The sequence below is a fragment of the Lissotriton vulgaris genome, chromosome 12 (genome assembly GCF_964263255.1).
Source record: "Lissotriton vulgaris chromosome 12, aLisVul1.2, whole genome shotgun sequence".
Lineage (NCBI taxonomy): Eukaryota > Metazoa > Chordata > Amphibia > Caudata > Salamandridae > Lissotriton > Lissotriton vulgaris.
In genome coordinates, this window is record NC_141700.1 from 79,164,367 (window position 1) to 79,182,413 (window position 18,047).

Consider the following 18,047-nt stretch of genomic DNA (forward strand, 5'->3'; position numbering starts at 1 on the left):
ATGTTTTAGCTAGGAACGGAAGGTGGAGATAGGTCTGAGGTTGTTGAGCTCGTTGGGGTCGGCCCCTGGTTTCTTGAGTATGGGTGTGATTTGTCCTAGCTGAAGGGGGTCTGGGACATAACCTGATGTGAGAGAGGAGTTGATGATTTTTGTCCAGATAGGGGCAATGCTGTGGTTGAGTTTTTATATTATTGTGGATGGGAGGGGTCCATAGTGTGGTAAGAAGGCTTTAAGCTTGCAATTATATTGAAGACTTCGATTTCCGACATGGGTTAGAAGTTCGACCAATTAGCTTCATTTTTCAGTTGGAAGCGGGTCTGGTTGTCCGTGGTAAGATTTCGATCTGTATGGTCTGGGATGGTTAAAGGGGGGCAGGTTGCAAGGGAGGGAGGATTTGAGGTTTGCATGAAGGATTGCTCAATTTTTGTGACTTTATCAGTGAAGAAGCGGGCGATTTCTTCACATCGATCTTTGGTGGCTTTTATTTCTTGTGGGTGTGTGCTGTTTGTTTGACTTTTGACAATGTGCAAGAGTTCTCTCAGTCTATTCGTCGCTTGGTCTAGTTGGCTTTGAAAGAAAGTGGCCTTTTCTTTAAAAATTTGTTTTTATATGCCGACCGGGTTGATCGAAGTTGTGGTAGGTGAAGAGTCGATGGGTTTAGTTTCCATGTCCGTTCTGATTGTCTGAGTTGTCTTCTTTTGTTCCTAAGATCCATATTGAACCAAGATTTAGATTTGGTAGATCTCAAATGTTTGAGTTTGAGTGGTGCTACTTGATCTAACACCTCTGTCATTGTGGAATTAAAGTGGGCTGTGAGGTCGTCTGCCGTGAGGTCGTCTGCCGTCATATTGGAAGGCTGGGGTTGTAGATGGGCATGAATCACGGAATCCATTTCAGTTATGTGGATTCCTTTGATGTTCCTGGTCCAGTGCTTAGGTTTGTTAGGTCGTATTGGTTGTTTTCTGACTTGTGAGTCAATATTAAACAGTATGAGGTGGTGGTCGGACCAGTCAATGGGGGAAATCTATCTCAAAGAGACCAGCTCATTTTTGGTTATGATCGTATCCAGAGTTGCTCCTTTGATGTGTGTTGGTTCATTGCAGAGTTGTTTGAGTTTGGTAATTTAAACCAGGTTGGAGAGGTTCTAGGTTGTAGTGTCTTCTGGGTTGTTCCAGTGGGTATTGAAGTCACCCAGGAACTCGTCTTCCGTGTCTGTTTGGGAGAAACAAGTTATTAGGTCGGTTAGTTCTTCAGTGAAGAGGATACGTTCACCAATAGGATGGTAGATGGTGTGAAATTTGATGGGCGTGGTGCCTTTGGCTGTAAGTTCAACACCTAGGTACTCAAGAGTCAGGTATTCTGTGGATTTTAATCTGGTAAACTGTATTCCTTCTTTATGGATCATAGCACGGCCATCACCTGTTTTGATCAGTCTGTCGTGTCCGAGGATGTTGTAGCCTTGGGGGGGGGGGGGGGAGGTGAGAAGATCTAGAATGGGGTAGAGTGATCATTGAGCCAGGATTCTGTGAGGAATGCGACTTCTAATTTTTCCGCAAGTATAACTTCAGCAATGTCTGTGGCGTGTTGAACTGCTGATCTGCAATTGAGGACCATGCACGATAGAGGCCGGAGTGCCTCAGTGGTGGTGTGTGCTGTATGTATAGAAGTGTATTGAACAGGGGGTCTGGGCGAGAGGACAGGTCTAGGGATTCTATTAGTGCTCACTAAAACTGGGATTGTCTTTGAGTTTGATCAAAAACCTTCCACAATTGGATGGAACACTGTTAGTTTCCTTCCTACATAGTGTCTCTGCCCATTAATCATTGTCCTTGCCTCTGTATATGCTCTCCCATCACACCCTCCCATTCTTCAGTGGGACGGTCTCTACTCTGACAAACTGGAAAAGGTTGACCCGGATCATCCTTTTTCCACCCTAAGCCCTAAAGCTGACAAAATGTTGTCAGCCGTTGATACTGGGGCATCTTCCGACTTTGTTGCCTTGGAAACCATGCTTTCTTATTTGTTGCTGCAATTGTTAGACAATGCTCTCTTAGCAGTTCATGCCATGTGTAAAAAGCATGTATAAACTAATTGTTGTGTGTAGGAGAAAAAAGCACTTTGATAGGGGCTAGTGGAATTTTGTCACGCTATTCGTTTTCTGCATAGTTATGCGTTTAACACGTAATCCATATTTGGATATATTTGCAAAAAATAGTTTTGGGAACAAACCTATCAAAAATGACTAAAGAAGGTTCTGCTCATTTGCAGAACCCTTGCAGAGGCAAATTGGTCACCTTTCAGCTGCTGATTGTCGAATTTGTCTATTTAATTGGTTCTAATGAGGTGAAACTTTGACCCAAATAGTGTCAAGATGCTATAAAACCACAAAGCACTGACAATGCTGTTTGAATGTGCCGCATAATTTCTCTTTTCTTGCTGCATAATTTCATCCCAGCTGCCGCATAATTCAAGCGGCCCTGCCTTAGATTTACAAACGAGTAGTAACGAGTGAAGGTTTGGTGGTGAGTGCTTCGGTGCCCGTTCAACCTGGCAGGTCTCACTAAGCAGTTCTTGAACACGGAGCAGCTCAGATTGGCAGTTCTGTAGTTGTGAAATAGCATCCCACCCCAGACCAGTCTATATCCCCCTCCCCTCCATGTCCCAGCCCAGCTGACAATTGATCTTTCCAGGGAACACCTCAGCTACATTGATCTCAAACCATTCACTATTGTGTATTTTTATTGACCTTGTGTGATATTTTTTAAAGGCTCTGAAAACCTCTCTCTATTGGGTATTAGCAGATGTTTAGCTGCTACAGTAGCGCCTAGTTTCTACTTAGCACTTTGTAAATTATAGTGCTCGCACCTGCAGCGCTTAGAAGGTAGCCTAAGCACTGCACAAGCCACTGATCAAAAGCGTAGATGTAATTGGCTCCACAGCATTCAACAAGTGCTGTCTGGCGCTTATGGACATTGTTTACCTGTGCAGTTTGTCGACTTGTTGCGTCATTACGAGTCACACCGCTGTAGTTGTCTGGCTGGAAATTTGACTTGCGCAATGGTTTGTTGCAAAGCAGTCCGAAAGAAGCCCTCACTGATTGTAAATAAGCTCGGTTCAGGAGTGACTGGCACATGTATTAACTTGCTAAAGCGCGCTGCCTTTTTTTCCCTCGTGTTTCATAGCAAATCCGATAAACCTGTTTGTGTTGCTATAGGACCCACCGATTTGTCCATTCTCGTTTGGCTTCTGAAAATAATAGATTACATATTTTAGTGTTTTTTAGGTCTGGTTAATGTGAGCTGGGGGAGAGCGCCGGGATGGATTGGGGGATGCCATTGTTTGGTTTGGGAAGTGTTCTGTTGGTTGCCCGGCAACCTGCTCTTGGAAACGGGAGTGGACGGCGTCGCCCCTGGCAACCGTTGTTACTCTGCAAACAATGTGGGCTAGTGCAAACAGAGCCAAGACTGCGGGCTCTGGCTTTTAATTGCACATCTGCATCTGTTTTTCTCTGATTAAAAGGTGTTTGCGTCCGATTCGCCTCCGACAGATCCCCGGACAGCTTCGTATTTTGCCAAACTACTGACGGGGGGTTTTATTTGACATTTTCTATCTTTATTTCGAAGATGCAAAGTTTGAAAGCGACAACTCCAGAGTACTGTCTGTCGAGCTTCTCGCTGCACAGGAGATACTCGATGATTTGGAAAAAGTTGAGTTTAGAAATGCACATATATTTCCCGCAGTTATACTTATTTTAAAACGCTTTTTTTAAGTTATTTTTTTCTGAATAGGGATTTCCAATTTCATTTCACAGGAACTCATGATACATCTAGAGGTTGTTCTGTGTTTTAATTAAAATATTTGATTTACCATTGCAAGATTAGTACTTTCATATTGAAAATTGTGATGTTTCTTCCATTAAGATTAAATAAATCTTTCTTGTATGTATATGTAATATACTGAATGATTTGTCTTCGAGAATAAATGTGTTAAATTAATACTTGGCTCTTTCTGCCCACAGAATCCTTGATATCTCATGTTGGCAGAACTCGCAGGTAAGTCTTTCTTCTGTGTCCATTAAATGATGCTCTGTTAACTACTGACTAACCGTAAAGGATCCATGGGTGGTGTATTTATATGATGCCATAAAATTGCCCAGCATGATGCGTACAACAAAGCAAGTGGTCCCAAAAGAGGCCATGGGTAGAGCGAGCATTTGTCTCATTGGTTATGAGCTCTGCCGCTGTGTGCTCATTTCCCGTATTCCTGCACTTCTTTTGACATGTGTGTCTCCCACTCTGCCTTGTGTCAACCTTCTTGTCATTCCTCAGCACTTCAGGGGTTTTAAAATTACCCATATCACTCCGCATTTATTGAATGTCCAAACAAATTGGTGGGTGGAAGAGTGTGTGAAAACTCTAACATTCTTTCTTATTCTGGCTCTACTGAGCTGCCTCGTTGTCTTGCATATACTCCTAAACCATAAAGCAGAAGTGCACAGTGTACATTCTGCTGGTTAATCCAGTTTCAAGAGTCAGAATTCCCATAGGCCGAAGCTGGATCATAGCCGGCTCTTGCTGACTCTTCACCCACCCACCCACAGTCTGAGTCATCACGTCAGGTGAGCTACATAGGGTTTAAGGATGTCCTTAGTGGCCCATTGTGGTAGAAGCTAAAAAAGCTTTTGAAACTAGTTGAACAAGAACGGATACTTTTACACCTTGCTCTCATGATCGATACCATAAAAGATTCCAATAGTGAGCATGCCAATATTGCTCTTCGGAAATTCGTCGTATCCCTTTTTTTAAAAAAATGTGGTAAAAAGAAGATCCACCCTATCATGTTTAGGAATTATACCTTGATGTTACTTAATAGCGAAACAAATCTTTCTTTTTTTAATATCCTTTGATTTTGAAATTTACTTGAGAGTTGGTTTTAATATTCCTAACTGATCACGAGTATGGATCATTTGCGAAAATGTTAAAAAGTAGTGCATTTACACCTAGTTATCAACCTTTTTGATCATCCAAACTGGAACTAGCAAAAATTACCCTATGCCCAGTAAGAGTATATTTTGACTTCCATAAATCTGTAAGAATACCGGTTTATCTCTGCTAATAAACACCTCCATTTTAGGTTTCCTTCTGCAGCACACCATTTACAGCATTCAGCATACTTGCAGCAGACTTGGGGTTACGGCAGCATTCACTGCCATCTTCTTATGCTTTTGTGGCAAAAGATGACTTATCTGCTGACCTTAAAATAAGATGGTGGTGGGCTCCGACATTTTTTAGGGTGGGGTTGCAGGGTGACATATTTTTCGTAATCTGATTCTGACCCAGATCAAGAGAGCAAATGACAAGGGAGAAGTTTCAGAGACAAGGAAAGCAAGGATTCAAAAGAAACTGCAAGAGTCAGGTAAAATACTGGAGGTACAGGGGGTTGGAAGAAGGAGGCATGAGTTGGAATTGATACTAGGCAGTCTAGGGGTTTGCCAGCCCGGGCAGGGCCTCCAAAGATAATTTCAGCTGCTGCACTCCTCCCTTTTTTTTTTTTTTTTGTAATGAAACATGGTATAGAAAGTGGTTGAGGTTCTATGGTACAGTTGTGGAAAGGGCACAAAGGTCCTTTATGAAATTTATTTCTAGAGACTAGACAGTGGTTGTTGATTGGTCTACAAAGAAAATTAAACCTGTTTAAAGAATACTGCCAAATAAAAAAAAATTGTTGTGAACATGGAAAAGACCAAGATCCTATGTTTTGGAAGAAGAAAAACAAGGTTCTCCTGGTATCTGGGCACTGAAATGCTGGAAAAAAACAGAATACAGATATCTGGGGATGTGGTTTGAGAGTAGCCTGCAATGGCATACCCATATTTATGCATTAAAAATGAGATACAATAGTGTGTATGGGGAAATGTCCGATAGACCGGTCTTAAAGGCCTATCTAGCAATGGTCCCGCCACAATTCTTGTATGGTGCAGTGGTACTGTAGCTGAGTGGCAAAAATTGATGGGACAAAGAGGAGGGAAACATTCTTAAAAGCCTGTTCTCGCTGCCTAGATCGTCTATGGTACAAGCAGCGAGACTAGAATTGGGAATCACCTCATGGGTATAACAGCAAGGACCAAAATATCTCACAGTGGTGTAAGAACGAAATTGCCAACAGTGAGCTGACCTGGGCAAAAGAGACTAGAGCCACAATCCATTAAGTATGTGGTATGTTAAAGCTAAAGTTATGCCCTCAGTCCCTCTATTTAAAGATGGATAAGAAGGAACTTAGGATACTGGGGAAAACAGTTTCTTGAACCCAGGACCAGGATTACCTCTCGCGGAAAAGCTCAGTTTCCCATATGGCCTCCGCGTGGTAAAATGAGCTACATTACCCCTATATTGACAGGCTACCTAGCTGTCTGCTAAGACGTGAAGTGCTAAGACTGAGAATTGGGGTAAATCCTTGCTACACAAATAAAGGGGTAAAAAACCCCAGGATAAAAAGCAATGGAAAATGCACCTGCACTTTAGGAACTACTTGTGATATTTTACATATATTAATGGATTGCTTGAAGGTTTTAGAAATAAGAAGAGATTTTATGTCTGATTTAAAAAAATTAAATATGATATTAAAAATAGGATGCAAGGTGTAAATCTCTCAGGTGAAATGATCAACTTGGATATAGCCTGCGCCATGGCGAAATACATCAAAAAAAGTTAAAGAGCTCCTTAAATGTAAAGAGTACTGATGAGGGTCAGATCTTTTAAGTTACAAGGAGAATGAGTTATAATAGGACAAAAATAACGTGTTGAGAGAGATTTGAAGGAATATGTGCCTTAAAAATGAAATTGTTGATTTTAATAAATTTTAAATTTTTTTATTTTTTTATTTTAAAGGCATATGGATTACAGGCTTAAGAAGGTGTATTGAGCATTCTGTGATTCTGACTTGCTTATTTGATTGAATTATATGTTGCCTATTTGTATACTTTTATGGTTGTGAAAAAACCGAATACATTTTACTGACTGACTGATAGAACATCAGAGGTTGGCAGCTTATCAAAGATTACACCCTCAAAGTGGTTGGTGCTTGTGCAGTGTGTTGGGAAGACGAATAGAAGCTACAAAATGGCCGTCTGTCAATAACACCATTTGGTGTAATGTTTCATTGAAGCAACAAGTGTCCTCAATGAGAGCTCCACCTACACTCCTTCTTACTAATTTTTTTCAGGGGGCTAGTTACTTGAGTCAGTCTTGTGTAACATTTTCAACCATTCTTTTTTAACGTAATGAGAAATTAAACATTAGGGAGGATAAATCTTTTAAAAAATAGTTTTTGAATTACTTCATTTTGTGCCTGAAGTGCAATGTTAATAAACTTACCCATGTCCGAAAAAGTATTTTAAAGTGCATCATTTTGAATGTTAACCTAATGGTTTAAGTATATATTTCATAGAGTTTGATATTAAAAATAATGTAGATGGGGTTCGGCTTAAGCTCCCACTTTCCATTACTTCACTCACTTATTCACATCTTAAATCATTCATCACTAATTTTATCAACTTTCCAAGTGAAAGTCTAGACTAGCAAAGATGTAGTGGTCGATAATCATATCAAACCATCCTAATTCTGTTTGAACATGGTTAACATTTTCAGTGCAAAGGCAGCTAATCCACACTGTTGTATGATTAACCAAGAGGGAGAATGATACATTCCAGCTTCTGTAAGGTAAAGGCACATACACTCTCATTGAGTGTGCCCTGCAAAAAATATAGGAAAATGTAATCTGTTTATGCCCAAAAATCCATGGGGAATAGTATACTAGGGCCATAATGTTAGCACTCGGTATTGCCGCAGAATTTTGATTACTGTGCAAAATGGTGGACTTAACCTGCTTTAACATTGTTCAATTTTTGGGTAGTATGACCTTAAATAGTTTTCTAGGTGTACAGTGTGGGTTTAGCATATCACAGAAGAAGAACAAAATATCTTCTACAAGCAATTTTAGAGTTCATTGTTGTAATGTGCACAAGCTTGAAAAGAGGTGTAGTTGTACCCCTCAAATGTGCGCCCTGCTCAGCAATACACAGTAGGTTACACAACGTCCATCTTTCATCCTCATGATAACTCCCCTTTCTCTAATAACTGTAAACACAAGTCCATATTTAGCTAATTTGGATGGACCGAGTTGTAACAAACTCCTCCACTTTCAGAGTCCCGTTGAAGCACAATAAAAATCTGCTTTTGGCAGGATTCAGTTGTTAACTCACACCTCTGGATTGCCTGGCCCCAAAACACAAACTCAAGGAAGTTGATGTTACCAGTTGCTACGAAGCGAACACAGTTGTAACATACACTCTGGCAAGTAGCAGCTGTGCCTGTCTCTGGCATGCATCGGTAGTGAAGAGGCTGGGAGGGGATGCCTTAATTTTAGACTGATTATTTATAATTGTTGGCTCGTTCAGTCCTAGGGTTGTACCAGAGTTGTCTGCTTAGCACAGTGAACTCAATGCACTAAATCACGATTGGGAACAGAGATGAGTATGCATATACTACCCAATTGTGTTCTTATTTTTATTTATTTTTAGCTTAAATTTAGTGCTGATCCTTAAGAGCAATTGACTTTCTTTTCAAACGCCCTCATTACAACTCCAAGTTAAGCGAAATAGGGAAGGGTATTTATAATGCCCGGTAAATTATATTATCCCAGTTGAGGTATTTATCAGGTGTGGTATATATCTGCTATTCTTAGTTTTCGATGTGGAGAAGAAGTTTGATATGTAAAATCTATATTCAACACTGACTTCTAAATGTTTTTACCTTTTTTTTAACAGGCTTTTTCACTGAATACATTTTGTCCGGTTTCACCTGCCTGAATCTATCACGGGAAATCAGGAGAATTCAATATTTGTCACACAAATCATAATTCTGAGCTCTGTGCAACCTCCTGTCTGGAGAGGCATCAGACTTTATCCCTGAATATATAATGAGGGCCAAAGTGTAATCTCTCTATCCACCACTCCAACTACTTTCATATTTCACTATACTAATTCACCACTAATCCTTTATGGGTTCCGGAGTAGTGTGCTAGTCGCCAAAAAAGCACTTCAACACCCCACCAGAGGTAACAAGCGCTATATAAATGCAAAAATGTTCTCCTCCTCTTCCCCTTCGCTATCCTTCTAAATTCAAATAACTGACTAACCTACCACCACTAAAATTACTTTCATATTTCACTATACTAATTCATCACTAATGCTTTATGGGTTCCCTCTTCTATCCCGCCGCTATCCTTCTCAATCCAAATAACTGACTAACCTATCCACCACTCAAATTACTCTCATATTTTACTATACTAATTCAGCACTAATCCTTTATGGGTTCCGAAGTAGGGTGCTACTCGCTGATAAAAGCTCTTCGACGCCTCGTCAGGGGTAATAAGCGCTATATAAATGCAATTACAATACAATGCAATATACTGTTCTGCTATGAAGGTGGAATTGTAACAGTACGTCAATCATGTTAAGTGACGCTAATTACAAACCATTGCTGGTTGAATACCTGGTCTTCTTGATAGTGTCCAAAATGGCTTTTAGTTGTGCCCAAACAGGAAACACCATATGTACTTGATGCGTAGGGATAAAAATAATATTCAATCTTCATTATGCCCCAGTTGGCTTCTTTACGTTTAGCAAACATTCACTTTGTCATGGAAAACTCTACTGCAGTAACCTATACCACAACCATTCCTAATAAGTTAGTTTAACTTATTATTGAAGGCTGGTAATCTGTGGTGCCAATTTACGGACCATCACTTCAAATGTCAAAGGTCAGCATGGATATCTTTCAGAGGTCTTAATTCCTTGTGAGGTTTTCAGGAAGCCGTTGTTTAGGCAATGACTTCTCATTAAAAAAAAAAAAAAAAAAATGTAACATGTTGGCATTAGTAAAAAATCTGGCATCAAGATCCTGAACTAGTTGATCAACCTCGGATAACGCTGCCTTGAAGAGTTTAAAAGGAATCGGACTATGCAAAGACGTGCTTTTTCTATTCGTTTTCACATCTTTTTAATTCAAGAAATTGCCTTAGTCTAAAATACCATTTTTGTTGCTCACTTCTAACATGTTTGTTGACCGTAACCTGCTTTTTCACTATGCTGTCTCTCCTGGCAGCCATCTACCTTGTTTATAGCAGTTCAAAAAAGAATTTTGAAGCACGAAATTCTGGATGTTTATGTACATGATGTATATATTTATATAAGTATGAAGAAATACAACATGCAGTTTATTATAATTATTCTCATAAACAAACATGGACACAGTCATTAATACATTGATCTGCTTCGTCTTGTCAGTATTCTGCTGCACACACATACTAAAGTACAGCATGGTATATCCAATATTGGCAGATGTATCCAGATTAGCTATTTATCATGATTGTTGAGAGTGGGTAGGGATCAAGATTTTAAGAGGGGGTGGGTCTCTTAGTGTTTTTACCAAGTGATTTGGGGAGGCATGGGGGAGTGGGCGAGGTTGTCGGGGGACGCCCCCAGCCCACTTACGGCTCGCTTTCGAGCTGAATGGTCGCTCCCCAGTGTCTCTGACGACACCTGGTATCGTAGTGCTGCGATTTGTATCAGAAGTGCCTCGTTATTATTGCCTGCTGTCTGCCCTGCTTGCCGCTTTTGCCTTGTATGCATTTTGTTAATTTGCAATTGTAACTTTTCAGTGTTTGCGCGTTATCCCCAAGCGCTCGGCTGTGCTCACCCCTCCGCTGCCATTTTGTGTGTTGTTGTTGTCCTAGTAAGCCCGCCCCGCCTCCCAGCTGAGCCGCCCTCGCCCCTCCCCCTCCACTATCCATATATGATAGTTGTTCCCGCGCGCAGCGTTCGCGCCCCAGCCGCGCCGAAGGTGCGCCAAAGGTAAGCCCGTCTACGCCCGTCCGCGCCTGGACCGCGCCCCGCGCCAGACCCCCTGGCCCTCGGTTTGCCCAGCCCTTCCGCATTACCTACGATGCCACCACCCTCCTAGCCCTTAACCCCGGCCGCTCCCCCAACTGCGCCCAAGCCGCTCCTGGACACACCCATGGACCTTTCTCATGCAACTCCTGCAAATTCAGCGGCACCGACAACAACTCCGCTACGATCACACCACAGACTCCCGACCCCAACCACCTACAATGCATCTTGCTCAACACCCGATCGGTCCACAGGCACGCCATTGACCTATGGAATCTACTAGACACCATCTCTCCGGACGTCGCCTTCCTAACAGAAACATGGATGAACGCCTCTTCCGCCCCAGACATCACCATTGCCATCCCAGAAGATTATAAGATCATACGCAAGGACCGTACCGGCCACACAGGAGGAGGAATCGCTATCGTCCTTAAGAAATCCATCCACATCTCAACCAGCTCGGACGTCAATCTCGCCAACTCTGAACACCTTCACTTCCAGATCCACATCGACCCCAAGACTACACTCAGAGGCACCCTCCTTTACAGACCTCCAGGACCCCGCGCACAATTTAGTGAGGACATCACGGACTTCATCACTCCACACGCGCTCCCCTCCAAAGATTACATCCTTCTGGGAGACCTCAATTTTCACCTTGAAAAGAACAACGATCATAACTCCACCACCCTTTTGGACAACCTCGCCAACCTCGGACTTAAACAACTGGTCACTTCCCCCACCCACATCGCAGGTCACACACTCGACCCTATCTTCACCTCCAGCAATCATGTCTCCTTCAGCCACACTACGGCTCTCCTCTGGACTGACCACAGCTGCGTCCACTTTACCTACAACAAGCCCAAACCCAACAACCACCCCCAACCAACTCTGCAAAGAAACTGGAACAAAATCACCATCAACCAGATCTCCTCATCGCTTCTTCTAAACCCCCCAGCCCACTCCTCAAACCCCGACCAAGCCGCCACCAACCTCACCCTATGGTTATCCAACAGCGCCGACATCCTAGCACCACTGAAAAAACGACAAATCAAACTTGGCAGCAAGAAAGCCTCCTGGTTCAACGATGATCTTAAGAAATCCAAGAAACTCTGCCGCTCCCTTGAGAAGGCCTGGAAAAAAGACCCAACCACCAGCACCAAGGACGCCTTCAAAAACGCCACTCGCACACACCACCAACTGATCCGAAAGGCCAAGAAAACCGCATTCAAGGACCGCCTACAACAGCAAGGAACTTTTCAGCATCGTCAAGGAATTTACCAACCCCTCAGCCAACTCCAACGACATACATCACCCCCTCTCAAGCCCTCTGCGACTCCCTAGCCTCATTCTTCCACAACAAAATTGCAGACATCCACAACAGCTTCGACAACCAACCCGGAGACCAACCCACCCAACCATCTGCTGGACCTTCACCACCCTCGAACATCCTTAATGACTGGAACCCAATCTCCACTGAGGACACTATCCGCCTGATGAACTCCATCCACTCAGGATCCCCCACAGACCCATGCCCTCACCACATCTTCAACAAAGCAGACTCCATCATAGCACCGCACCTCCGAGACGTCATCAACTGCTCCCTCAACTCCGCCACCTTCCCGGAAAGCTGGAAACACGCTGAACTCAGCGCCCTTCTGAAAAAACCCACAGCGGACCCCACCGAACTCAAAAACTACCGTCCCATTTCGCTCCTTCCATTCCCGGCCAAAGTCATCGAGAAAGCTGTCAACAACCAGCTCGCCGCCTTCCTCGAAGCCAACAATTCCCTCGACTCCTCACAGTCCGGCTTCCGAGCCAAACACAGCACTGAAACCGCCCTCATCGCAGCAACAGACGACATTCGAACTTTACTGGACAATGGAGACACAGTCGCCCTCATCCTCCTCGACCTCTCCGCAGCCTTCGACACAGTCTGCCATAGCACCCTTCTACAGCGCCTCAGAAACATTGGAATCCAAGGAAAAGCACTAGAATGGATCACCTCGTTCCTCACCGGAAGAACCCAGAGAGTCCGCCTTCCACCATTCAAGTCAGAGGCCACTGAAGTCATCTGCGGCGTGCCACAAGGATCTTCACTCAGCCCCACCCTTTTCAACGTATACATGAGCCCCCTCGCGGCCATCGCACGCCAACACAACCTCAACATCATCTCCTACGCGGATGACACTCAACTGATCCTATCACTCACCAATGACCCTAGCACCGCCAAAACTAACCTACACGAAGGAATGAAAGAAGTAGCCGAATGGATGAAACATAGCCGTCTGAAACTGAACTCAGATAAAACAGAAGTCCTCATCCTAGGCACCTCCCCCTCCGCCTGGGATGACTCTTGGTGGCCAGAGGCCCTTGGAATAGCACCCATCCCGACGGACCACGCACGGAACCTGGGCGTCATCCTGGATTCCTCACTCTCGATGAACAGACAAGTCAACGCCGTCTCTTCATCCTGCTTCAACATTCTTCGCATGCTCAAAAAAACATTTCGTTGGATCCCCACCGAAACTAGGAAAACTGTCACCCACGCCCTGGTCACGAGCCGACTGGACTATGGAAACACCCTCTACGCCGGTACTACCGCTAAACTCCAGAAAAAACGATTCCAAAACGCCTCAGCCAGGCTCATATTAGACATCCCGCGTAAAGAACATATCTCTGGTCACCTGAAAAACCTCCACTGGCTTCCCGTCAATAAGAGGATCACTTTCCGGCTCCTAACCCACGCACACAAAGCACTCTACGAAATCGGACCAGAATGCCTCAACACACGACTGTCCTTCTACTCCCCCTCCCGCCAGCTACGATCATCCAACCAAGCCCTTGCCACCGTACCTCGCATCAACAAAACCACCATGGGAGGTAGATCCTTCTCCTACCTGGCAGCTAAAACCTGGAACTCCCTTCCCACTTACCTTCGCCTTACTCAGAATCACCTAGCATTCAGGAAGCAACTTAAAACGTGGATATTTGACAAGTAATTCCCCACCCCTCCTCAAGCGCCTTGAGACCCTCTGGGTATGTAGCGCGCTATATAAATTCTTTGACTTGACTTGACTTGACTTCATTATATTTTACAGTACACCGGGGACCCCGAGTGCCCTTGTTCTGTAATGGCTGGTGTAACATTTCTGCTCAAGTTGCATTCGGCTAATCTGAGACCTTTGGGTCTGCAAACCAAACTCAGGGACCCATTAGGATGTCTGGCGGGTCGCCACCGCCATGCGGGCGGTGGCGATCCGCCAGACATCCTTACCCGCCCGCCACCCATTTTCCCCGCCATATTACTATGGTGGGGGGGACCGCGGCAGACGGGAAGACCATCTGCCGCTTTTCCGCCCCAGTCGCCTTGCGACTGGGGCGGAAAAGGTTTAATATGGTGGCGGTGTCTATCAGACACCGCCAGCCATATTACAATGGGCCAAAACAGATGCCTTTCCGTGGCGGCATTGCCGCCACAGAAAGGCAGGCGGTCTTCACTTCGGGGGCCCCCTGCAAGCCCCCATGGTGAAGGCGAGGTGGGGGGCTGCACATGGGGGGTACCCCCTGCATTGCCCTTGCGGTGCCTGCCGCTTTGTGTATGCAAATGCATACATGCATTTGTAGCATTGTGGCGGGCGGAGCTGAGAGCCCCGCCCGCCACAATGTTAAAAATGCAGGATGCGCCCGCCACTGTGGCAGGCGCATCCTAATACCCCCCCCACGGGACCCCCGCCCTTATGGCGGATGGTCCCATTATCCAATAGGATGGCGGGCGGACTAAGTCCGCTCGTCATCCTAATGACCCCCTTAATGTTTATGGACTTGAAGTGGATGATGGGAGAAAAAGCTCCCGGGTTCAATTTCATTTTGGAAATTGGAATCTTAGGATCCTCTATGGACTAATGGTCCAAATAGCTCTATGTTTAAAAAATTTACTTCACACTACACAAATTGTCAATGTGTCACAGAAAATGTATTTATATATAAATGGTTAAAAAAAAACAACAAATATATGACGTGAAAAAATTTAACATTTTAAAAGCTAGGAGAGAGGAAAGGAGGAGTAACATAAGCACACGGCCTAGAAGATGGGAAATTTGGAACATTAATTATGACTGAGAGACGTGCAAAATGAGAGTTGAAAGCTAAGGAGTTGTTTGGAAAAGATATGGATCTTCGAGCCGGGGGCTCAAGAATGGTGGATATGATGCCATTAAAATTGGTGAAGGAACTAGATTAAGTAAGGATCACTGAAATGAACAAGTGGTGAGAAATGACAATATTAAAAAACTATTTGGAATGCAGCAGAATACCAATGGGTCTACGTAGCTTTCTACTGCCTACCTTAAGTGACCTAGACCTGGATCTCGCCAAACAATGGCAAGACAATACAACTGAATGCTTGAACAAGCTTAGGCGAACACTAATCATACAAGCAGAAAGAAAAAATCTACAGGACAAGGAAGAACTTAAGAATGCATTGATGAATATATAGGAAAAATTGGAAAAACATGAACATGAGGTGGAAATTAAGAAAGCTAAGTAGTTTCATTGCGATAAAAGAGACTAGGCCGCAGGCAGAATTTTACTTTTGTGAAGAATTTTGATCACTTGTATACTAGACAAGCCGCAGATGCCAAAAAGATTGGAGCAATGGGGGCTACCATCAGTGTAGAAAGCTGTGAAATCAGTTCGGGGGAAGATCTCCCAGTCCCATTTTCCAGATTAGATTTCTCAGGGAAGAGGAGCCTGTTTCAAATGAGCACCAGACAAAGGGGAAGAGGAAAAACAAACATGGAACAAGAAGATCTTCGTAAACAAGATCAAAGGGAAGCAAAAAGAGGTTGAGGAGCATGAAACAAAAAGCAATAATGAAAAAACGAAAATAATGTAGTTATTAATCTCTTCTCAAATAATATAAATAAACATCATGTGAGATTAATAAATAAAGGACTAACTTTCTGACCCATCTCTGGATTCAACCTTTGCGAACGCTAGAATTGATCTTTACAAATTTACTAGAAAAATCAAGTTAAAGAAATGTAATGCTCAAAAGGAACAAAGCGAAAGAAAGCGGAAATAAAACCCATATTAACAGTGATAACAACCAGGGAATTGGACCCATTATGAACTCTAACTAGTTTGGAAATGGAAGCCTGGGGTCTTGGTACAAGAAAATAAACATGCCTGATCTGGCTTTATTCTAGCATTTGGAAGCATCAACAGAAATTGTTTGCAGACTGAAATAAAAAATTCTGCCCCCAGCTTCCTGCCACAAACAAAATTGACCTGTTTCAGGAAATAATTGTGGAAGGATTAGCTAAAATGATGACAAAAAGATTAAAAAATAGAGCAAACTCTTGGAACAACATGACAAATAAGGATTTGGAAGCATTGATTTACAACAAGATGAAAATATAATGATAAAGCCAAGTGACAAAGGAGGCAATATAAGGATTCTCAGTCATGAGGAATACATGGCAGAAGCCAATAGGCAATTAAACGAGATTATTGTAAACTCTCCGGTGACCCTAGTGAAGATCATATGCAAACCTCCCATTTAATGTTAAATGAATGGCGGAATAGCGGTCTTTTAGAAGTGGAAGAGTAGAATTATTTGAAGACCACTCATCCCATCATGCCCATAATCTATTTTCTGCCATAAATACATAAAAACAAAACTGATCCTCCATGAAGAACTATTGTTAATTCAATAGGTTTTCTGCTGGAAAACACCTCAAGGCTTATCAATCTATTCTTGTTCCCATGTATGAAAAATCTCCCATTATACCTACATGGCTCTAAATTTTTTTAAACAGAAGTATTGAACTACCATTAAAGTTCAATGACTATATGGCGACAGTGGATGTGGTCTCCCTGTATACTTTAATTCAACATGCAGATGGGATAGAGGCGTGTAGGTAGTTCCTGCAAAATCGCTCCATTTATTTTTTAGAATATTCAAAAATGCTGATAGAAATTATTGAATTCTGCCTCCATCATAATGTTTTTTTAATTCAACAACACATTTTTTACATGTGCAGGGAACTGGAATGGGCACTTCATTTGCGCCTACTTAAGCTAACCTTCAAATGAGATGGTGGGAAGCAGAAACAGTATGGAGCCAAACAAGGAAAACATTGAGCGAGTGATCTTGTGGGTCCTTTATATAGACTTTTTTTCTGTGGTAATTCAGTAAGTAGTTATGTATCTTTGGGGAGAAAAAAAAACAGTTGATGTATCTACATAACAAAAATAACAGTAGAAAATATGAAGGGATTTTTATATGGAAAAATCTTTTCATATATCTGCAAATAATAAGAAATTAGAAGGAATCTTATTGTTTCTTGCTTTACTAAACAAGGGATCCTGAAAATACAATCTTAATGGATAAATCCTTTAAAGGAGATTTTTTTAACGTGAGGAATATATTTTATTATCTACATTCTTTACGTTCTTTTAGATATATCCTTTGTCATTTAAACTCTCCTTTTCTCCCTTGAAAACATTGTACTGTATGCGATTTTTGCACATATGAGGAAATATGCCTATAATTGAATTGCACTTTATTGAGATTTACAGTGGAGATTGTACGGAACTCAAATCCTCTTCTATAGCATTTGCACTTTATTCTCACCATGATTCATAACATTTCAATGTAAAGAAATGCACTTTATTACAATTTTAAAATGCAATCTCAATAGCTATATCTCTCAATTGAGGAATTATTATGAGGTTGAAATGTGATGAATTGTTTATATTTCTTAACATACATCTTCTTTCCTTTGAGGATATATCTTTTCTCCTGTGAGGGTATAGTACTGTATGCAAATATTTGAACATATGAGCAAATATGTTTACAACTGAATTGCACTTTACTAAAAAACTACTACAATTCAAGATGAAGATGGTATGGAATGTAATCAGTTTCTCAAGCACTTGCACTTTAACTTTAAAATGAATTATGACCTGTCAATGTAATGAAAAACAATTGCATTTGCACTATGATTGGTTTAAACACCTTTTACATAAAGACCACACATCATGCTTGACTTATTCAGGAATAGATGTAAGAAATGGTCTTATACAGAATGAGATA

At 42.5% G+C, this 18,047-nt stretch overlaps 1 protein-coding gene across 3 annotated transcripts in view; it reads left to right on the forward strand.

Moving 5' to 3' along the window:
* The window catches only part of RFX2 (regulatory factor X2), a 183,561-nt gene that overhangs the window by 39,417 nt on the left and 126,097 nt on the right, over nt 1-18,047 (forward strand). For all 3 annotated transcript variants that reach the window (XM_086947229.1, XM_086947227.1, XM_086947228.1), the window contains exon 2: nt 4,019-4,052. In XM_086947229.1, the coding sequence (XP_086803355.1) occupies nt 4,034-4,052 (19 nt within the window). In that variant the 5' untranslated portion in view covers nt 4,019-4,033. The remainder of the gene's footprint in view (nt 1-4,018; nt 4,053-18,047) is intronic.